General features: G+C 41.0%; 1 protein-coding gene across 2 annotated transcripts in view; it reads left to right on the top strand.

Moving 5' to 3' along the window:
- Nucleotides 1–19,302, top strand: part of MAPK14 (mitogen-activated protein kinase 14) — a 69,064-nt gene extending 49,762 nt beyond the window's left edge. Inside the window, exons 9-12 of one of the 2 annotated variants that reach the window (XM_070585997.1) lie at nucleotides 5,270–5,349; nucleotides 12,006–12,084; nucleotides 15,950–16,123; nucleotides 16,916–19,302. In XM_070585997.1, coding sequence (XP_070442098.1) covers nucleotides 5,270–5,349; nucleotides 12,006–12,084; nucleotides 15,950–16,123; nucleotides 16,916–16,983 — 401 coding nt within the window. In that variant the 3' untranslated portion in view covers nucleotides 16,984–19,302. Of the gene's footprint in view, nucleotides 1–5,269; nucleotides 5,350–9,573; nucleotides 9,654–12,005; nucleotides 12,085–15,949; nucleotides 16,124–16,915 lie in introns of both variants that reach the window. The other variant, XM_070585998.1, reaches the window with a different exon arrangement.
- The last annotated feature ends 2,648 nt before the right edge of the window (nucleotides 19,303–21,950 follow it).

Below are 21,950 nucleotides of genomic sequence, written 5' to 3' on the forward strand. Positions count from 1 at the left end.
ATAAGAAATACTAATTTTTGTCAGAGCTAATTATATATTGGGTTAGAAATTATTCTTGTGACTTTGCAGAACCCTTCCATCTAGCTCAAAAATAGTATTGTTATTTTTTTTAAAGAAGTCCTGCCTTGATAAGTTTAGTTGACTGGGTAGATCAAATGGACACAACTGATAGAACTTTATATTAGAAAAGAGTGAGGATACAGAATGTCTCTTCAGGTATGGTGGTAACTTATTTCAAATACTGTTGGTTTTGAAAAGAGTGAGCCAGTTAGAAAATGTTATCACTAACGCTTAACAGCCTAAGGAAGAGAGAAAATGAGTTTGGTAGCCTATTACCCGTCATATACTGTTTTCTCTTCCAGAGGTCACAGTGTTGGCTTGTTGTTGTTTTCGTTTCCTAGGTAACAAAATGAATTCCCTTCATGTGTAAAACTTTTTTTTCCTTCTTTCACTTTAATAGAAATGGTACTCTTCAGTTATTAAATAGGGGATAATGGGGTTGTTGTTATAATCCTCTTGCCATCAGCTGCTGCCCTACTCCATGTGAATTTTCCTAGTGTATTAAATTTGCTCCTTAATTCTACTTTATTCATTTCTTCTTCTGATTTTTTTCCAAACATCTTATGAAAAACTTCAGACCTCCAAAAAGACAAAGAATAATACAGTGAACACCTATGTTCGTAGGACCCAGATTATGAGATAAAACATTGCCAGTAGAGCTAGAACCTCTGGTGTACCCCTTCCTGTCATATTTACCCCTCACTTTCAGTCATTAGTTTCAAATATTTCTCTCTCATTTTTAAAGAGCGATTTCACTTTACACACAAAAAGCAAGTGTCCTGATAAATGTTGAAGAAGAAAAATATTTTATTGGATTGTTATTTGCCTTTTCTTTTCTAACTTGAGAGTATATTTTCCCAGAAATGGCTAGAATTCTCAGGTTTATCCACAAACCTGGAGTACCCTAAGAACTTTTCTTGGTGTGACAGTGAAAATGACTATTTTGACAACCAAGAAGAAAGGAAGTAGGCCAAGCTGCATTCTAGTCCATCCTGTCTGTCATGAGGAGGATTTCCTACCCTCCAAAAGATCAGTGTCCTGACTTTGCCCTGTAGGGAGTTTTTTCATTGAAAACTGCTGCTCACGTGTAGCAGGAGTCACAAGCAGTCCTGCACCGGGGGCTTGTGTTCATCTTCAACTCCCTGGCCTGCAGAGGTTTTCTAGGAGTTGCCTAGGACACTTAGAGGTACCTGGAGTATGCCTCTTTTACCTTCCCTCTAATGCTCCCACAACCCTTAGGTTGTTTTCCTCACCTGTTCATTCTACCTTTTACTTTTGTTACAGAGAACCCAGTCTAAAGAGTAATTTTGGCCTAAGTAGTTGTTTTAGAAAGGATCAGGAGATTTATGATTTGAATTTTGACATTGTGATCCTACAGTTAGAACACATTTTTACCTAATAGAAAAAATTTTCTTCTATCTGGGGAAAAAAAGGGTTAAAAACTATTATGAAGGATGGCTTGCTGTGAAAGTAACAAATTGTCATATGTGGTAAATTTTGCTTTGCTCTGCTTATATAGCTACTTGAAGCTCCTTCTGGCCTTAACTGCCTGGACAAATTGTAGTGGCATTACAGTAGCTGGTACTATTGGAAGACTGACCTTATTTCAGTGGATTTGCCAGCTCTTGGAGAACCTATGGTGATTTCTTCTGAGGTTTGCATGCTTTGACTTTCTTCATGCAAGTGCTTCTAGCTACTCAGTAGATTTTTATTTTGCATTGTGTGTTTACTAATCTCCTAAGTGTTGGCTGTCATGCTGTACCAACTCTCTTTGTCCATAGCCCTTATACACTCATGGCATTGTATTTGTAGACTCTATATGGTATAAACACTTCAAATGGAATGTTAGAGAACCTTGTTATGCCTGATATTAAATGAGGCAGCTTTTCTCGACTACTTTTTTATGTATAGACTTTGCATTGAATATGGTCATTCTGTGTTGTGAAGGCAAGGCAGAGAGGTGGAGCTGAGTTGAAAAGCATATTACAGCAAGTCTTTTCAAGTCGACCAATATTTATGAAGCTACTCTGTGGAAGGTGCTGGGGAGAAGATGGGACCTGTCCTCAAACCAGAATGATCATACTTAGTGGAAAGTAAGTTACAGGAGTTACTTGAACAAATGTCTACTTTCTGACTATGAAATAAGACAGCGCTAAAAATACTATCATAGAGCTATAAATAAGTATTGAGAAGAAGCAGAGATTAATTCGAACCTAAGATACCCATGTAGACTTCATGGCAGATTTCTTGTTTGGACAGGTCTTTGAAGAGTAAAAAAGAAGAGAAAAGCCTTGGTAGGAGGGGAGAGTGGAGGATTTTCTTGCTTGTGACTTGGATAAATAAGAAATTGGAAGCTCAGAAGTGCCTTGGAGTATTTGGTGTGAGTTGAAGCATTGAGTGCCTTAAGGAATAGTGGTTTGAGGCAGAGTCAGGAAAGAAGCTTGATGCCAAATCAGGGAGGGCCATGAATGTGAGGCTGAGGAATCGGGGCTTCATTCTTCAGGCCTGTGATCATTTCCTACTGGCAGAAGTGAGAGAAAGACATGGGAGTGTCATGCTCTCCAGGTATATTGGGGTGAAGTTAGGGTGGTTGAGAAACTCACAGCTCAGAGTCTTCTATCTTCCTCAGAGGGGGTGTAAAACCTTACTCTCATTTTCAGGAGTCAGAAGTCTCTTAAGAGTACCAATCTCAGCGGCATTATTTCTAGAGATTAATTTTGATGCATATATTTTAAAACTACCTGTTTGACGGGCTGGCCCGGTGGTGCAGCCGCTAAGTTTGCATGTTCTGCTTCTCAGCAGCCCCGGGGTTCCCCGGTTCAGATCCTTGGTGCAGACATGGCACCACTTGGCAAAAGCCATGCTGTGGCAGGCGTCCCACGTATAAAATGGAGGAAGATGGGCATGGATGTTAGCTCAGGGCCAGTCTTCCACAGCAAAAAGAGGAAGATTGGTAGTAACTAGTTAGCTCAGGGCTAATCTTCCTCAAAAAAAAAAAATTCTACCCTGTTTGAGAGCTGAAGTAGTCTAGTTTTTTTCTGATGTGTGATATATTTTATCATGTGAAATAGCTACCCAGTTAAATTTGTTCCTGAAAAAAGTGAGGGAACAAAATTTTTGTAAACCGAATCATTTTAAATGAGCAAAGAGGATCTTGTCCTAAATTCTATTGTAATTAGTGAATTTGATTATTTTAGGGTGAGACAGTACCCATCTCCCCTGCCCCCTCTTCCCCATTAATGTATGCCTTAATTTTTTTTATCTTATCCACGCCTTGAACTAAGAATCAGCATTGAAATTTTAACCTCCAGAACACATTCATTTTTGCTATTTGTAGATGACAAAATTTACTACTATTCTTAATTCAGAAATCACTTGTGTGAATGGACTTAAACAAGATATCTTTGTTTTCTATAGAACACAGGTTATTTAGGTCTAGGATGGGGTTCAGCAAACATTTTCTTAAAGGGCCAGATAGTAAATATTTTAGGGTTTGAAGACCATATGATTTCTGTTGTAACTACTCATTTCTGCTGTGTAGGGTTTAAGCAGTTATAGACAATACATAAATGAATGGGTAGGGCTGTGTTCCAATAAAACTTTATTTTCAAAACAGGCAGCAGGCCAGGGTTTGCTGACTCCTGTCTAGAATTTTCTACCACTTAAGCCAATTTCATATCTGGCCCAGGGGAGAGAAGACGGCAAGATGCCAGTCATGTTATTGCATAGGTTAATTCCTGTAACTTAGGCAAGTATGGTTGCGGAGGCTGGTATTTTTAAGTTATACTGTATTGCCTTTATACGTATAATCATAAGCAAAAACCTTTCCTTCCATCCTCCTCTCCATCCTGGTCTACCTTCTCCTCCAATATTTTGAGTGCCCACCTTGTACCAGGTGTTAGGCTAAGCACTGGGGATAAGTGGTGAACAGGCAGAGTGGCCCCTGCTGTCACAGAGCTACGGATAAGTAGAGGTGACAGACGGTACACAAACAAAGTAATTATAGATTGTGAAAAGCACTGTGGTGTTTTCAAGTTTGTGCTGAGATGGAGAATAACAGGGAAGCTGGGGGCTCCTGTATCGACAGTGTTGCGGGAGGCCCCTCTGAGGGGCGAGATTTAAGCTGATCCCTGAAGTTGAGAGGGATCTAATCATGTGAGAAACCTGGCAGGATGTTTGACAGGGATCAGAAGATAGTCAAGCTCTCCTCCTTTTCCCCCTGAGTGTCTATATAGACGTGGATCAACTATTCAAATTTTCAGAGAGAACATTAAAAGCTATTTTGTAAGATTTTTTCTCTCTCCTTTTACTTCCTTTTTAGGCGAGACTAAATGCAGTAAGAACAAATGGAAAGTTTTTGTCTTCTGGTTAATACATGCACATTTGTTCTGAGTATACATGGAAGAGTTGGCTACCAGAATAAAGGTTTGGATGTTGCAGCCTATTATTTAGGGCCTTTGGGAATGTGCGAGGTTTGTCATTGCATTTCTAAGGTGGGAACCTCACATCCTGCTTTATTATGGCACTCCTGAAGAACGTGCAGCTGCAGTGGGGCAGGGGGGCCCTCTGCTGGCCGACCATCACTCGCAGTTCTTTGCCTGCTGTAGCCAGTGTAGACAGGTTTTCTAGAGGGTGTGCTCAGGTGGTTAGGCTCTGGGATAGTCGCAGGCCCCTGTCATATTGCAAGCTCCTTAGGTGAGGTCACGTCTTAGGGAATGCTCACAGGTAGGCTTGTATTGCACACCCCTACTCCTGTGCTTGGCTGCTTTTTGCTTCTCTGTAGTGTCCTGCTTCCCAGGGCTCTTTGCTTGGTGGGCTACTAATGCTTTGGTGGAAGGTGAGGAGGTAGGTGTGGCCCGAGCCTATGGACTGAGTGAAGTGTTTGTGTTTTCACCTGCTGTCTTTGGCAGCTAAGTACCCCGCTAAAATCGCTTCACTTTACTGATAGGTAACGTTGACAGATGCACAGAATGAATATGAACTGGGTGTGTGCGTGGCAGTGTTTTGAATCTTTGTACAGGAGGAGCATGTTCTACTTGAAGTGACCGTCCTGCAGAAGCTTTGACCTAGATGAAGTCACCATTTTGGCTTGGTTTGGGGTTTTTTATTTTTGTTCTTGGGGTATTTTGTTTGTTTTTGTTTTGTTTTATTTGTTATTGTTTTTCATTTTTATTTTGTCCCAACATTTTCCTTTATAGTCCACGATTAGATATTGATCAGTTGAAGCTCATTTTAAGACTCGTTGGAACCCCAGGGGCTGAGCTTTTGAAGAAAATCTCCTCAGAGTCTGTGAGTTGATGCTTTAATTGTAATTATCTGCCCTGTTGGGACCCTCTGCCTCTTGCCTTCCATCAATCTGTGCTTTGACCTGGGTGTGTCTGTAAGCACGTGTGCCCTTTGTGTGCTGCCTTCCAGAATGAGGCGTAAGTGTGTGTGCACACACACTCACCCGCTCACATGCATGAGTGTGTTTTGTTCTCTCTATCTGGATATGTTCTTAGATCCCAGGAGCTTGAATTGGGCAGTAGTATCCCAGTGAGATTTCAGATTCTAATTCATTCCAAGAGATTGGTGGAAAATTTGTCTCCATTCTCAAGCCCTGACTTCGTCTTTCTCACAAGTTTCACATATACTCAAGAGCTCTTTTTACTTTTTGGTTAGTGTTTATTCTCAAAGCATGAGCTTCACCGTGTATTAGTCTAGCTTCATCACTAAAAGAATGAAATGTTCATTGTCTACCCACTGTTGCCCTTTTCCAGAAGTTACGTGCTTTTTATTGTTTTAGAATAGACAGCTCACACATCCTGTGTAAGGTGTCTGTCTCCAACAGGGGTACCTCCCTACCCAGTCTCCAGACCACGAGAAGCAACATCCCCATTCCTGATGCCTCAGATGCAGGATTGGGGTTGGAAGTCCTTCCCTCCACAGCCTGCCTTTGTAATTGCAAATTGAGTAAACTGAGAAAAAGCTTTGGAGTTAATGCTTTCCTGCCTCTAAGCAGGGATTTAGAGAGAAGCCATGGGAATGCAACTCTGGCTTGCTTTGGCTGTGATTTCCTGTTTTTGGTAATTTTCTTGGGCCAGAGACATGAGAGAAATCATGAAAGCCCAGCCTTTCTCCCTTTTCCCTTCTGTCTGCTGCCAGGCAGTTGGGTAAAAGGGAAAAAGAGCTGTGGAACCCAGCTCCAGCTGTGCCTTCCTAGATTCTCCTCCCAGCATTCTGAGTGCAGGGCTCCTTTTGCCCACTTGGGAAGACTGCTGGGAGGCTTGAGAAAGCTTGACAGGTGAGTTTGAACTGTTCATCATCTCCCTGACAAAATAAAGAATATTGCTGTCTGATGTGTTTCTGGTACATTCCTTAAAAGGACCACAAAGCCCAGTATATTTATGAATTTCCACTCTGAGGGATATAAGAGAGTATGCTGACCCTACTTTATTTTTTTGTTTACTTATTTAAGACGAGAAAGCAAAAGCACAGAAAGGCTGGGCCTTGCCTGAGTCATGCACTGAGTCACTTGGCAGAGATGAACATAGATCCCAGATGTTCTGATAACGTGATCTAAACTTTACTCTCATGTGGTTGCACACTGTTTTGAAAGTCATTGTCGGAGTTATGACCACAGTGTCAACCTGAAGGAGTATTTCTTTTTTTTTTTTGAGGAAGATTAGCCCTGAGCTAACTACTGCCAATCCTCCTCTTTTTACTGAGGAAGACTGGCCCTGAGCTAACATCCATGCCTATCTTCCTCGACTTTATATGTGGGATGCCTACCACAGCATGGCTTTTGCCAAGCGGTGCCATGTCCGCACCCGGGATCCAAATCAGCAAACTCCGGGCTGCTGAGAAGCAGAATGTGTGCACTTAACCGCTGTGCCACGGGGCCGGCCCCAGGAGTGTTTCTTTTGCTTTATGAAATGCAGAAGCTGGATTGAAGTAAATCAAAGAAGAGATGAGATGATGCTTAGAGAGGATAGTGCATTTTTGTTTTCAATGCATTTGCTTAGAAAGATGGGTAATAGAGAGGACGTGGGGGCAGAGGAATGGGGTTGGGAAGAAGCTCAGGTTATTGATGAGTAGCGCTAATGAGACTGAGATAGCAAATTCATTCCCGGTCTGGGAATGGCTACTAGCAGCTCTTTCTCAGTACCCTCTCCCACCCCCAGCCCTCTGCCCTGTAGATGTGTGCTGTTAGTCTCAAGAATTTCTAAAAGAAAAAGTATGGGCAAAGTAGTATTTACTTATCATTAATCCATCATCTGTGTAGGAGACAGGAACAACACCAAGTGCCTGACTTAATAATGAGATGCCTTTGTCTTATGTGAATAGGGCACATCGTACATTCCAATAGCTCCAGTATGGAGTTGGGCCTAATAAAATTGAGAACCGGAATACAGAACTTACTCAAATAATATTGTATTGAATAAAAGAATAAGAAAGATTTTTTTTCCCCCTGCATAGTTATGGCGAGTGGATAAAAGTGGTTTAAACATTCAAAAGGTTAGACAAGATTAATTTGATGTTAGTGATACTGCCCAAGTACCAGTTTATCTTAAAAGCACGTGATGTGTGTAACACATGATGTGCAAGATGAGTAAAATTGTTTAAAGATTTTAAAAATTAAAAGAAAAAATTCATTGTGAGGGATTGTAGTAAACAGAGAAAGCCAATAGCTATTTTCGTTACTCCTGAAAAGTAGTGAAGTAGCGATGCCATCATTTATGTAGAAATTTGGTTAATAAACAGTAGGACATTCTGAATAGGAGGATGCAAGAATGGATCGGCTGATTGAGAGCAAGTTAGGATGTGCCGTGAGAAAGGGGATAAATGGGCCATGATGGATGGCTAAGGAGAATTTTTTGGGGGTGACCCAGTACGTATAGTGATCAGTGAAAGAACAAAAAGTCATATTAAGAAAATGAAAGCCCTTTCATTGACTCACTCTCACATTTTTCTCTAGAAATATATTCTTCCCCTTAAAACCCCTTCTTGTCAGGAGATTAGTCCTGACAAGAAGGGGTTATAATAACCTATTTGACTAAAGGGGACAAAAACAGGAAATGTACAGGCCAAGTATTGTTCACAGGAAAGGAGAGAGAGGTGGCAGGATTTTAGCATTTTAAAACCCAACTGGTACTCTGCCATTGCTAGTTTACTTAGTTTTACTTTTTACTTAATATTTTCTTTTGTTATTTCTCTTGGCATGCAAGGTACTGTTTGTCATATAATTTGTTTAAAGGTAAATCTAAACTGGTGAGAATGTCAAAGGAACTTCTTGCTCCCTTTTCAATTTGCTGGCCTCTATCTTTGAGCTTAGGGAGCATGAAAGGCTGGGTGGAGCACATGGCCTCGGCTCTTTCCTAATGGCCAGCTTTAAACATATTTGTAGTAATCTGACCACTAGGGAATCTGAGTTCAGGGCATGAACTGAAGTGGAAAAATTATTGAGGGAAGCCACAAAGAAGTGAAGTTACTTGATCAGGGTACTTATTGAAGATGATGCTACAACTGAAGGAGGGAATTAATAGTTAACAAAACATTTTTATTGAATTGTGTTGAGGATTTTAAAAATCCCATCACTTCTGCTTTAACAGAAACACACGATGAACTAATGGTTCTCATGACATTTTGGAGGAGTGGGACTTGTGTTAACGTTGATGGGACAGCTAAAAGAAGTTTGAAATACAACTTCCATAGGTGCTTGTACATGTGGACAATCTCGTCATTTAGCCCTTGTCAGAAAATTGTAGTGTTTTTGCAAACTTCCTCCCAGCTGTTAAGTGAAGTCAGTCTGTTCACCTGTTGAAGAGACTTATGGGGTAAATCACTATGGCACACTAGTACTGTCAGCAACCTGTGACTTCCATTTTGTCTTTGCCATTAGCTTCTAACTTCCCCCCATCTTCCCTTTCTTCACTTACCATTTTATGTTTGTGGCATGTATTTTAAATGTACCACTACTAATGTCTTTGAAAGTTGGCATTGCTTATCAACCCACACACCCACCTCTGTCTTGTATTTGGAGGGGTGGTGCCTTGGAGAATCACCAGAACCTGTGCCACAAAAGTTTCACTTCTTTCTTGTATGGATATATTGGATGTTTTATTTTGTCCAAATTCAAGTCATACTTTTCTGAATCAGCTCCATTTACCCCATAAGCAAACAGGTTTTGGCATCGGTGCTTGAAAACAGTTCTCTGGCTGGCATCCTGGATCAAGGGGCAGTCTCTTTCCAGGGAGCCTAGAATAGTTAATGTTAAAGACGATGCTAAAACCAAAGAAAATTCATTTTTCTTACCTGATGACCAGTCACTGGCTACATGCCTAATGGCTCTCATGCCATTCACAGAAGTGTGCTTCAACATGCAGCCTTGGGCTCTGGCCTGGGGTGGGTGGGATGGGTAGGGAGTAGGTTTTTTGTTTATTTTTGGGTGGCTTTTTGGCCTTTTTAAAAACTTGAGTTGAAATTTATTTTTTGCACTGTATGTTTAACAATGCCCTTGACTAGGCATCTAAGATATTAACCAGCTTCAGCAGATTATGCGTCTGACGGGGACACCCCCTGCTTATCTCATTAACAGGATGCCAAGCCATGAGGTGAGAACAAATAGACTGTACAGGGATCTCTAATTCAGAAGGCCACATTCTAATTTTATTGTCACTGTATAACCAACACAGTTTTTAATGTCACTGAATGCTTGCATGTGCCTTGAGGGCTACTAAGGCAATGACTGCCTATGTGCTATGGCAAGATGCTGACATTTGGGGTAAAAAGTCATCCAATCCTGTGGATTGAGAATAAATTTATAGGTTTGTACGTAGAAAATGGTGTTACTTTTATATTTGTGTTTTTTGAATTTAGTGCTCAAGAGGCTGTGTGTGTTCTCCTAGGTTCTATGCCTGAAGTTAGGATATGCTACCGTCTGATGCCTTTCAGCTGGAGGTATAGTCAACAGGAGGCCATTAGCATGCTTTCCTATTTATCAGTTGTTTTTAATGGCCAAAAGAGGATTCTTCAATTAAAAAAAAAACTGTAAAATATTTAACACTAATAAGTACTACATTTAAAAGAAAATACACAAATAATAAAGAATAAATATGTACATTTACATAGGGTTAGGTGCCTTCTTTACCAATGCTTAACCACTTACTCTAACTCTGGTTTTATCATCAGAGATGATTGGGGCACTTCTTACTAAGGTGCCTGTAATCTTTTTGGGAATCAGGTTGGCATCACAGAGGCCCTTCCCAGCGGCTTTGTTTCTACTTCACCTACATTCAGGTTTCCTTCTTATTTATCTTATTAGAAGAATGAGTGTTCTCTGCATGAGACAGGTCTCTCTTACCTCTGTTTTCCCTTCATCGTTTTATCCACATGCTCAAGTAGAAGGGATTACAGCCATGTGCGTATTCAATTCCTAGAACTTTCTTTTCAAATTGGAAAGATGCTCAACTGCTTGTCAAAGCCGACCTCTACTGCTCACTCCACAAGCAACTAGGGTGAAGTTGCCCTAGCAACCGGAACTTGTCCTACCCTCATGTGTGTGTGTGTATACATATAAATATACATACACACCTTTTCTGTTGAGCTGTATTAAAACAGGAATTTTAAGGAGGTGGTTAAGATAGATTCAAGGAAGTTTTATCTCCACTACTCAGATGGACTGATAGTGGGGTTTATGTTTTGAAGCAGGAAGGTCATAGACATAATTTGATACCTAATATCTGAAGCACACATTTACCAGTTACATTTGTATTTTTATGATTATTCTCAGTTTTTGGTTTTGCCTTGATTAGAGTTGTCAGTCCTTGAAAGAATTTGGCACCTTAAATTCCTTAGAATGAAGTTTGGAAAAAATTGTGAAGTTGAAACATCCTTAGGAAATGAGAGCAGACTTTCCTTTCTAAAGTGATAGCAGCTAATGTTTACTGAGCTCTCACTCTGAACCAAGAACTGTGCTGAGGAAGAACTGATTTTTTTCTCTCTAATCTTCACTCCAGCCCTGTGACGTAGGCACTGTTGTTAATCCCATTTTACAGACAAGGAGACTTAAAGAGAATATGTAACTTGCCCAAAGTGATAAAGTCAAAATTCAAACTCAAGCCCGTCCCATCGCAGGGGCCAAACTTGTAACAACTATATTGGTAATAAAAGTGGTGTTTGATTCAGAATTTAGTTTGAAGCTCTTTCATGAGTTTTATCTTGCTTGAGTATCACAGTAACCATATAATATAGCAAAGCCAAATCCTAATAGCTAATGATAATAATAATATTTTGCAGATGAGGTAATTGATATGTTAGTTGAGACTTGCCCTAGAAGATGCAGCTAATAAGTGGTAGGGGGAGGATTTCTGCTTAGGCCATGTAACTTATAATCCACTATTCTCTATTTCTCTTACTAAGTTGGTTTCATAGTTTTAAAATGTGTTCGAGCCTGATAGAATAGTGTACTAAACTTATGTTTACTTTCTTGTTATCAGTATTACTTTGTTCACACGGTATAAGATTGATAGCCTTTTGATGTTCTAAGATCAGCACCATAAAAGACTGCTGATCCTAGACTGTTGTTAGGAATACCAATCCGTGTGCCCATTTTAGCTTTTTAGGAAGGTTGTCTCAGAAAGGGGATAATTCTTAGATATGTTGGCCTCATTTTTTAAACTTCTGATCCTATGATCAGAAAGCTACTAAGGAGACTTAATTGGTTAGCATTCTTGTTCACTTGAGATATAATCATGAGAGATAGCAGGAATGAATAGAAGTGAGGATCATAAATAAGGAAGTTAAGATGGCAGTAGGAGAGAAGTATTTAATGAATATCAAAAACAGTCATAAACATTGGAGCTAGCAGACTTTGTGAGTTGACACTTGTTCTTTGACAAGACCAAGACTCTGAGAACAGTAACATTATTGAACAATGCCATTTTTAAAACCCTTTATTTTTACAGGCAAGAAACTACATTCAATCTTTGACCCAGATGCCAAAGATGAACTTTGCAAATGTATTTATTGGTGCCAATCCCTTGGGTAAGTTCACCATATCCTCATCTCATGGATGTTGAATTGGTTATGACATAAATTAGGGATTTGCAGAAAAATTTTTCCTTTTGACTCAATAGGGTAACATTAATTAAGTCTTGGAAGGTGGTAAATATGCCATTTATTATCTATGTTTGTGTTGTCGGGTCGGGTTTTTTTTTAGTCACATGACATTGCTTGTGTATTTACGTGATCACAGAATTTGGTGGGGGAAATGGGCTGGTACAGTGAAGAAAGGAGAGAACGTAATGGGAATGTCTGGAGAAAAGATTGAGGGACACAGGAAGAAGGAGGTGCACAGAGGAAAGCCTGTGACTTTTTCACAACTGCTGTCCTTTAATGGTGTCGCAAACTGAAGGTGAAACAACTGAGGCACAGACGGGTGCTGAGGAGCCACCCACGGGCTCCCTGCAGTGCTCCTGACTCTGGCTCTGCCTTCAGAGCTGGGAGTCCTTTCATCCTCGCGGACTTTTCCCTTCCCCTCTTCTTCTGCCCCTCAGAGACCTAACCATTCTCTCTTCTTTGTCGAGCTGATTTGCCACCTCAAACTTTAAGGAATGGCTCCATATTCCTTCCTGCCACCATCACTTCCAGGATCCTTGGCGAAGGGACATGACAGTGGTAGCTGCAGGATACGCACTGCCTTGGCTGAAAGAGGAGGTGCTTTGTTCCTTAAAGCTGAGAGCTGTGTGCTTCAGTTAGCCCCCAAAAGTGGCATTGCCTGAGGCTCTAATTCCCCGACTCGAGGAGAGCACAGTGGATAGTGCTGTTTAATGGTGGACACAGAAAACTCAGACCAGGACCTCCCTGTGACCAGCAGGAGCGATGCTAGAATAATAGTCTCACCAGCCTTCTCACTTGCCTGAAGACTGTTCTGGTGGCATGTTTTAAAATCTCTGTGTGAGTCATGCTCTGCTTCAGGGTCCCAGCAGCTGTGCGTCAGGTTTAGTTTTACCCTGTGGAGGGCTGGTGGCCACGACAACCTCTTCAGAAGCTGGAGTGAAAGCTAAGTGGTTTTACCTTTTCAAGTACTTCAAGCACTGTAGTGATTGTTGAGAGTGGTTTCAGCATCGCTGTGATAATTCTTACAACAGTGAGATGTTCACACTCTCTGAAGTATTGGGCAGTTGTAGATGAGTCCATGGCGGCCTTGGAGATGGAGAGTATGTCACGTCCCAGCAGTGTCACCCTCACCTCCAGGAGTGAATCCACAAATTCATCAGGGGTACATAGAATTCTACTGGGGCTGGTTTAGGTTTGCCTCTGGCCTAGGATGTTGGCATTGGCTTTGTATGATTTGTTTGAGCTGTATTATCTAGTTCAAGGATCTGTGAGAAGCTCTCTGAGTTGTAAGTACTCTAGGAGGTTGGGAAATGATGTGATATGTCACTGATGAAGTCTGTCATTCTGTTCGGAGTTTTTCTCATCATATCAGCTCATGTTTTAGACACGGTAATGCTCACTGTTTGACTTCCTGTTAGCCAAATCAAAAAGATTTGTTAATGCATTTTTCTGGCAAAGCGGGGATATGTGTGTGTCCCAGCAGCTTATTTAGGTCACATCCATCCTGATAGACGTCCCTCTTCTCTAGAATCAGGACATGTAAACATTCGAAAGAACTGGATACCACTTAGCGATACAGACTGCGAGTGAGCTGAGCGGAGGCTTTGGGCCGTCTGGCGCTCAGCATGCAGTTCTCAGAATTTAAACATGCCTGACAGCCCACTGGCAAACAGCGGTGTCATATGAAGAGTCTCTTCTTGCAGGCGGGACGTGGTGTTACTGACCATGAACTGGTGCCCAGCGTAGTAACTGAGCAGGAACACACCAGCAACGTAAATATTGACAGCTCTGTTTTGTCGGTCACTGACTCCATGTTTCACCATTATTCTCGCAACATGAATTAAAACTTAAATTGCCCTTTGATGTAGTCTGTGTATTTATATTTGTCAAGATCTTAGAGTAATCTTTTTCTTACCCTGACCTTATTCTTCATCGAGGGATTGTTTATAAGGACATGGTACTTTTTACCCTGTGAGTGGCACAGACTCATCATATGATCCAAACAACAGGTGATAAGGTTTAATTTCTTCTGAGAAGAGAAGAATATGTGTCTAGGTAGTTCTCCCAGTGCTTTAAATAAAGTAGAAGCTTATGAACTTGAATGGACATAAACACTTTGTTTCTGTTTTCCTCTGAACCCACATTTCTCCTTTGGATTACTCTGGAGTTCAGGCTGCAGGACAGAGGTCTTTTTCCACCTCCAGTGCATGCGGCCATAGATCTCTTCAGGAAACTGTCCTCCCCTTCACTACCCGTCCTCGCCCCTTTCCACATTTAAGGGACCATCAATAATTTGCAAAGCCTTAAAAGCCTTTGTTTCACCAAAGTGATAACTGTGGTCATGGCAGTATTTATCCTCCCAAGTGCCACCATTCTGAAACTCAAAATATCCTCATTTGAAAGATGGAATTAGAAAAATCACCATTTTGTGACCCCTAATGAAATAATTACTGGGGAGGAATATCAGTGGATGCTAAAAGCCATAAGTGAAAGGAACTGATATTTACATGGTGCCAAAGTATCCCGCTTACTGGTTTAGGGCAAAAAAGAAGCATCTTAACCTGGTGGTCAGATTTAGCATCATTAATAATGAGACAAATGACCTTAATGCACCATCAGGTACACAGCGTCACCTATGAAGTATTCTTGCCAAAAATGTTTAAGCCAATTCTTACCAAATTTTTAGATCTAACATGGTTTTCAGCAAATGCAAGGCATAGAAGAAAACAAGGGAAGAGATACGTGATAGCAGAAAGAATCAATCAGACAGATCCCTACTAATAGGTGTTCTCAAAACAACTGGAGGTCTTTTCAGGTTAAAGGTAGGAAAAAACAGGAGTGACAGATGGGTGGGATTATTCTAGATTAAGAGAGACTAAAGAAACCCTAATCAAATGCAGAATATGGCCCTTAATTGGATCCTAGTTTGCTCAAACTAGATGTAAAAGACAATTTTGGGATAATTGGAGAAATTTTAATATGAACTGGATTTTAGATGATATTTGGGAATTATTTATTTGTCAGATAGGATAACATTTTATGATTGTATAAGAAGATGTCTTTATGCTGAAATATTTAGGGGTAAGGTGACATATCAATAATATTATTTTAAAATGATTCAGCAAAAAATATATGTAGAGGTAAATAAATATAAAATATTAATTGTTGGATATGGGTGGTGGGCATATGAGTATTCACTGTAGTGTTTTGAAATTTTGTATTGAAATTTTTCAAAGTGAAAACTTTAACAACAAAATTTTCTTTCATCCAAATACCATGTCTTACCCACACATCCATGTAAAACCCTCAATTTGTTTATTGTTTGAAGATCCATTTGATGAACATTCATTTGCCTTCTGTTAGTAAATAAGTAGTGAAGGGAGATCAAAACAAAAAACAAAAAGCAAAAAAATTAGCCCTGCTTATCCCTTTAGATTACTTTAGTTATACGCTTTCGTTTTGATGCAATTTCACTGTAATGGTAGCAGTCTGACATTGACATTCCGCAAATCTTGGTTATTGATCAAACAGAATATTGGTTATTTAAAAAAATTTCTTCTTTAGTAATGTATTCTTAAAAAGTAGAAATTCCCATCCATCCATGTATACGGACACACACACATACATATAAAGGAGAAAAGGGATCATATATCCTAGAGCAGACACTTTGGAGGAGAATTCTTTGTTTAGGTATGAAGGGTCCAAACTGTGTGTTTGCTTAATAAGGCATAATTTTTTGGTAACACGTTAAAAATTTCTCTTTTTTCATTCCTATCTGTGGTGCTGATAGCTGTCGACTTGCTGGAGAAGATGCTTGTGTTGGACTCAGATAAGAGGATTACAGCAGCACAAGCCCTTGCGCATGCCTACTTTGCTCAGTACCACGATCCTGACGATGAACCAGTGGCTGATCCTTACGATCAGTCCTTTGAAAGCAGGGACCTCCTTATAGATGAATGGAAAAGTAAGCCATAAGGGGAGGATTAACATCTAACTTGAGAACTTAGATGTGAAAAGCTTTCCTAGGTGAGCCACTAACCAAAAGCTGTAGGAAGAATAAAATTTCTGGTTGTAACCAGCTCGTTAAAACTTGTCCTTAAGGATCTCTAATGCAGAATGAATATGTTCTTCTGGTGGAAACTGTCTATAGTAGATGATGACACTCTCTGGACCTTTGAGATGCTTACGTCTGGTCTGATTTTGCACACAGCCCCCCACATCTGCATAGAGCTTTGAAGTTCTCAGAATTTATTTACAACATCTCTCTGAGATAAGTACGGGATAGGGTGTTTTTATAGCTTTACGATTGATAGAACTGGGGCAAAGAGAGTTATGTCTTATCTGTTATCTTAGACCTAGTTAGGGACACAGCCAGAAATGGAACTCATGTCTGCTACGTCCAATCTCATATTCTTTCCATAAACCACAAATTCAGAACTCCTGTTAAATGCCAGAAGCCAGGATTGTTTGTTGTTGTAGCTTATGGGAGGGCTCTGTTATTCTTGAGCACCTTCTCCAGAGAGCTTTAAAGAAGAGGCACTGAGTGATGACAGAAACAAGAAAAAATGGTTCTTTTCTATGTACCCTTGAACTTCTGTGTGATCTCATGTTCCACTGGGAGGTCGCCTGCAAGCATTTTAAGTAGCCCAGCAAGCCTGGGCAGGGAAGCAGGAGCTCGAGCTTAGAGGTTAGAATGCTTGCCAGCATAGAGAATAGTCTAAATTCTCACATCCTACTTTTTCTTCCCAATTTCTAGGCCTGACCTATGATGAAGTCATCAGCTTTGTGCCACCACCCCTTGACCAAGAAGAGATGGAATCCTGAGCGCCTGATTTCTGTTCTCTTGATCCCGCTTCACTGTGAGGGGAAGGCCTTTCACGAGAACTTTCCAAATATCATTCAAGTGCCTCTTGTGCAAAGATTTCCTCCACGGTGGAAGGGGTTTGTGTGTGCGTGTGTGTAAATGTGTGTGTGCACACATGTTAGTATGTGTGCATGTGTATGTGTGTCTTTGTGAGAAGATAACAGAATACAAGCAAACTATGATCACAGTGACTTTTACGTGGAGTTACAGATGCTGCGTGGCAGCCTCTGCTTGCTCTTCTTTGTGAGAGTCAGCTCAGGCAGGCAAGAGCTGCCATCTTGTTAGGTTTTATTAAATGCAAAGTAAAAAATATAAACGTCCCAGATCCCAGTCATGCTTTTGCCATTTTGGCCTTTCCTGTGGCCCCGCCTTGATGGTGGGAGGTAGAATTGACCATATCCCCCAGCGGCACAGAGAGAAGGCGCACACCTTCTGGCTGCTTCAGATCTGAAGCCGTCCATCAGCGATGCATACAGCCAAAAAGGACCAACTGGCTTCTGTGCTCTAGTCTATGATTAACTTGCTTAATATGATTCTCAGAACTCAACAGGTGTATCTGAAACTGTAAATATGTTTGTGCCTTAAAAGGAGAGAAGGGAGTGTAGAGAGTTAAGAGAGTGCAGCAGATGAAGTTCTGAGCCAGGCGCGTCGTCAGGTTGTCGGACGGCTACTTGTGAAGCTGAAGTAACCAGGGAGCCTTCAGAGGCGCCGTGTATGCATGTGTGAGCATGCGTATATGTGCTTCTCTCTCTTTCTTCCTCGCCCCCCAGGTGGTGTTGCCGTTTCTCTGCTTACCCCCACCTTCAGTGCAGAGGTTTCTTGAGTATTGGCCCCGGTAGTCAGAAGCCGGTTCTTGCTGTCAGTGTACTTCCTGTGTGCTCTTTATTCCTAGCAGAGTGACATGTGTTTTGCACGTCTTGCTATTTGAGCATGCACAGCTGCTGTCCTGTTCTCTTCGGGAGGCCCTGGTGCCAGGCAGGTTTGCCAGTGAAGACTTTTTGGGTAGTTCGGAACCCATGTCACCTTGGCTCATGCTTTGGGCAGGTGACATCATCCTCTCTTCAGCCCCCAGTGCTATTTTGTGTTGAACACAATTAATACTCCAGGTGCTTTTGATGTGAAAACTATGAAGAAATGGAACAGATGGACCTATAGCATTTTCATTCTTGCCATCTGGTTTTCAACAAACTATTTTTGGGGAGCTGTCATGGGAAAGATCAGGGCTTTTCCTAGGAATATCTCAGATTTTGGAAAACAAATTGTTCTCTTCACTCCCAATAACCAATGCTAAGAAATGCTGAAAATCAAAGTAGAAAATAAAATCTCATGAGGCCAGAAACTCCTTTTGCTATCTTTGTCTAAATATGGTTATTTTAAAAAAGTAACAAGGTGTCTTTTCCACCCTTCTTTGGAAAAGGGTCTTCTTGGCAGCTTAACATTGACTTCTTGGTCTTGATTTAGGGAGAAATAAATTTTGTTTCAGAATTTTGTATATTGCAGGAATCCTTTGAGAATGTGATTCCTTTCGATGGGGAGAAAGGGCAAATTATTTTAATATTTTGTATTTTCAACTTTATAAAGATGAAATATCCTCAGGGGTGGAGAAGAAGAGTTGTTTTCATAATTTTCTGAATTTCAGGCATCTTGTGCTACATGAGGGCCCACATATTTAAATCTTCTGTGAAATAAAGTATAAAGCTACTTCCAGTGTTGGCTATGTGACAGAATCTTGTATTTGGGCCAAGGTGTTTCCATTTCTCCATCACAGTGCGGTGATGCATGCGCTCCAGAGGGGCAGGTAGGACCCTGGGTCAACTGGAGTGAGAAGGAACAGGCAGACTGATGGCAATCACAGCTCGCCTGGGATTCCCCCTCTTTAAAAATGAACGCAAAGGCCTCATCTCCTTTATATGCAGGTCAAATCCTCACGATGCACAGCAAGATGAATTTTATCGGCCATGTTTGGTTGTAAATGCTAGTGTGATTTCCTACAGAAATACTGCTCTGACTGTTTTCATAAAGGTCTTTGCACATGTGACCATATCTGTGTTAGGAGGCTGAATGCTCCGGGAGCCTGAACTCAGCTGGAGCCTGTGGAAGAGCTCCTTGGTTTCTGAGCATCACGCTCCCATCTCCTGATTTCTCTGAACGGAAAACAGAAGAGAGAATGAGGGATACTGCTATGTTATTTGTACTCATGAACTTGGCTGTAATCAGTTATGCCATATAGGATGTCATACAATACCACTGGTTAAAATAAAGCCTATTTTTCAAATTTAGTGAATTTCTCAAATTTATTTTCCTCTTGGTTGTTTTTATTTACTGCACAGTGTGGCATTGTATCAATGTTCTTTCAGCTGTGGCCTGCCGTACGTTTCCGACAGGTCTTGATATTATTCCTAAAATTTAGAAAACATTTGTAGAGCTCTTTAGCTGTACACTAATTTATGGGAAGCAGAGCTGAGTCTCTGATGTGAATGGGTAAAGCAAACAGCAAAGACGCATGGTGTAAGATGGCAGGCTCGGGATTACTACACCTGGGTGTCAGAGTGGCCGAGGACAGGGGTCAGCAAACTGGCCCAAGGGCCAAATCCAGTCTGCCACCTGTTTTTATGTAGCCCGCTAAAAGTGGTTTTTACATTTTTAAATGGTTGAAATCAAAGAACAGTATTTTTGTAGCATGTGAAAAATAATGTAAAATTCAAATTTCAGTGTCCATAAATAAAGTTTTATCAAAACACAACCATACGTTTGTTTACATATTGTCTATGGCTGCTGTCGTGCTGCAGTGACAGAGTTGAATAGTTGCGACAGAGGCCATATGGCCTACAAAGTCTGAACTGCTGGCTCTTTGGCCCTTTACAGAAAAAGTTTGCCAACCCCTGGCCTATAACTTCAATTTCCTCATGTGTGAAATGAAGTTCGTTTAAATAGCTGTTTGTGTTCTTTTCAACTTTGACATTCTAAAAATATCTGTAGAAAGTATATTTTTATTTTAAAATTGCCAGAGAGAAGGTTGGATGTATACATGTGTGTGTACACCGTTAACAGGCTTTGAAGTAAATGTGTTTTATGACTCTTCTGTCTTATGGCCCTTGACAGCATTCTTCAAAACTACTGAATTGCTTTCAGGATTAAAGGGCCACGGGGTCTCACAGCTGGGTTCAGGCCTGTGTTGGTGCGCTTCCCTTCCCGGTGGCCTCGGAATGCTGACAGGTGTCCCGGGCTGGATTGTGGAGATAGTGAGAGCGTGCAGCTGGGTTATTTGTCCTGTGCTGTCTGGTCTCTGGCTGGCAGCTGAGGATGATGGTAGTGATAGGAAGCAAACCAAGCGCAGACTCTTTTCTTCATCCTGTCCTTAGTGACTCCTTAAGGGGGAAAAGAAAAGGGACCCAGTTGTCACATGTGAAACGTATCAGCCCCTGTAAGGATCAGACAGTTGTAGGAAATATTTTGCCTTCACGTAGCAGACGTGAGTGCCGTGACACTGCTGAGAGTGGCGGGCCTGCTTGGCTCAAAGAGAGACTCGACACCAGAAAAGGCGCACCTAAAGTGAATCCACTCAAAACGGGGACTCAAATTTCACGGCGTGTGGTGGAGACCAGGGGCAAGAGGAGTTTGATCGGGACTTTTATCATGAAAACTGAACAAAACTATAAAAGCATATTCGTAATCTCAAATATATTCTTAGAATGAACAAAGAAAGAATCAAGTGTTTGTTTTTCAAGTGCAACTGTGATTTAGGATCCTACAATATCCTTCCCATTTGATTTTTGCTACATAATCATGGGATTTTTGCAAAAATAGTTGAGATCTTCCTCGGTTTTCCTGAGGACCTGAACCTTGATATCCACATCCTTCTTTTTTGGAAGTATCTATTGGTGATCACCTTTCCCTTTGTTGATAAATGGTCTGTCTGCCTGATCCACATTTCTCAGTGGCTTTGCTTGAGATTTGAGCAGTTTTCTAGACTTATTTATCAAGTTCGTCAAATCCACCATCTTTTGCAAGATTTGCAATTATTACAATTAATCTGCATTATACCTGTGTCATTTGTCATGTGCTTACAATATAATCAATTAGAGACTAACAGAAGACTAGAGTGGCTGGATAGACAGTGTGCTCAGATACTTAGGAAGCAACGGGCACTAACTTTCTAAGAAGTCTGTCAGTGAATGTTTCCACGTGATGACTTTCACTTCTCTATACAATCTGATGGCCACAAGGACTTGGCTAATGAATATGCAAATAATGACCCTTTTTATTTACAGTGCAGAATACGTTTTAATACACATACCCTTTGAACTTAGCATTTACGCTTCTCAGAACTTAGAGGCCTCACACGTGCACGAATGAAGAAGTAAAAGGTTATTCAGTGTCATGTTCTTTGTAAGCAAAACATTGGAAGTACCCCGCATATTCAGTAAGGACTTGATCGAATAAGATGGCCATCTGTACAGTGGAGAACCTCCCATACACCCAGGCGAGGATACGTGTGCAAGATAGAATATGAGGGAGAAAAAGCAAGTAGCAAACTAGTATACCCTCCCCCCTTTTGTTTTGATAGAAAGAAAGTAAATGGCTAGGAAAAACCTGGAAGAACACGCACCAAACTCTTAGCAACCATCTCTGGGTAGTGGGACTATAGGAGGTTTTAGCCTTTTGTGCAATTTCTGTTATGTTTGCTTTTTTTTTTTTAACACTAATTTCTTTTGTAATCAGAAAACTTTTTAAAAAAATTTTGTTGAGAAAGATTTTTAGAGTCTGGGGAACCACTCCCCAATTTCAGGTTTGCCAGGGCCAGAGCCCCACTTTTCAAGAAGAACACTTGCTGGAAAGGGGTTGCGCCCAGCTGTCAGCCTCTGGCAGGCAGAACCCCACCACTACTTTGTAGCAGGGTTCTCCCCATGGCTAGAGGGCTTGATAG

The sequence above is a fragment of the Equus przewalskii genome, chromosome 19, assembly GCF_037783145.1.
Source record: "Equus przewalskii isolate Varuska chromosome 19, EquPr2, whole genome shotgun sequence".
NCBI lineage: Eukaryota > Metazoa > Chordata > Mammalia > Perissodactyla > Equidae > Equus > Equus przewalskii.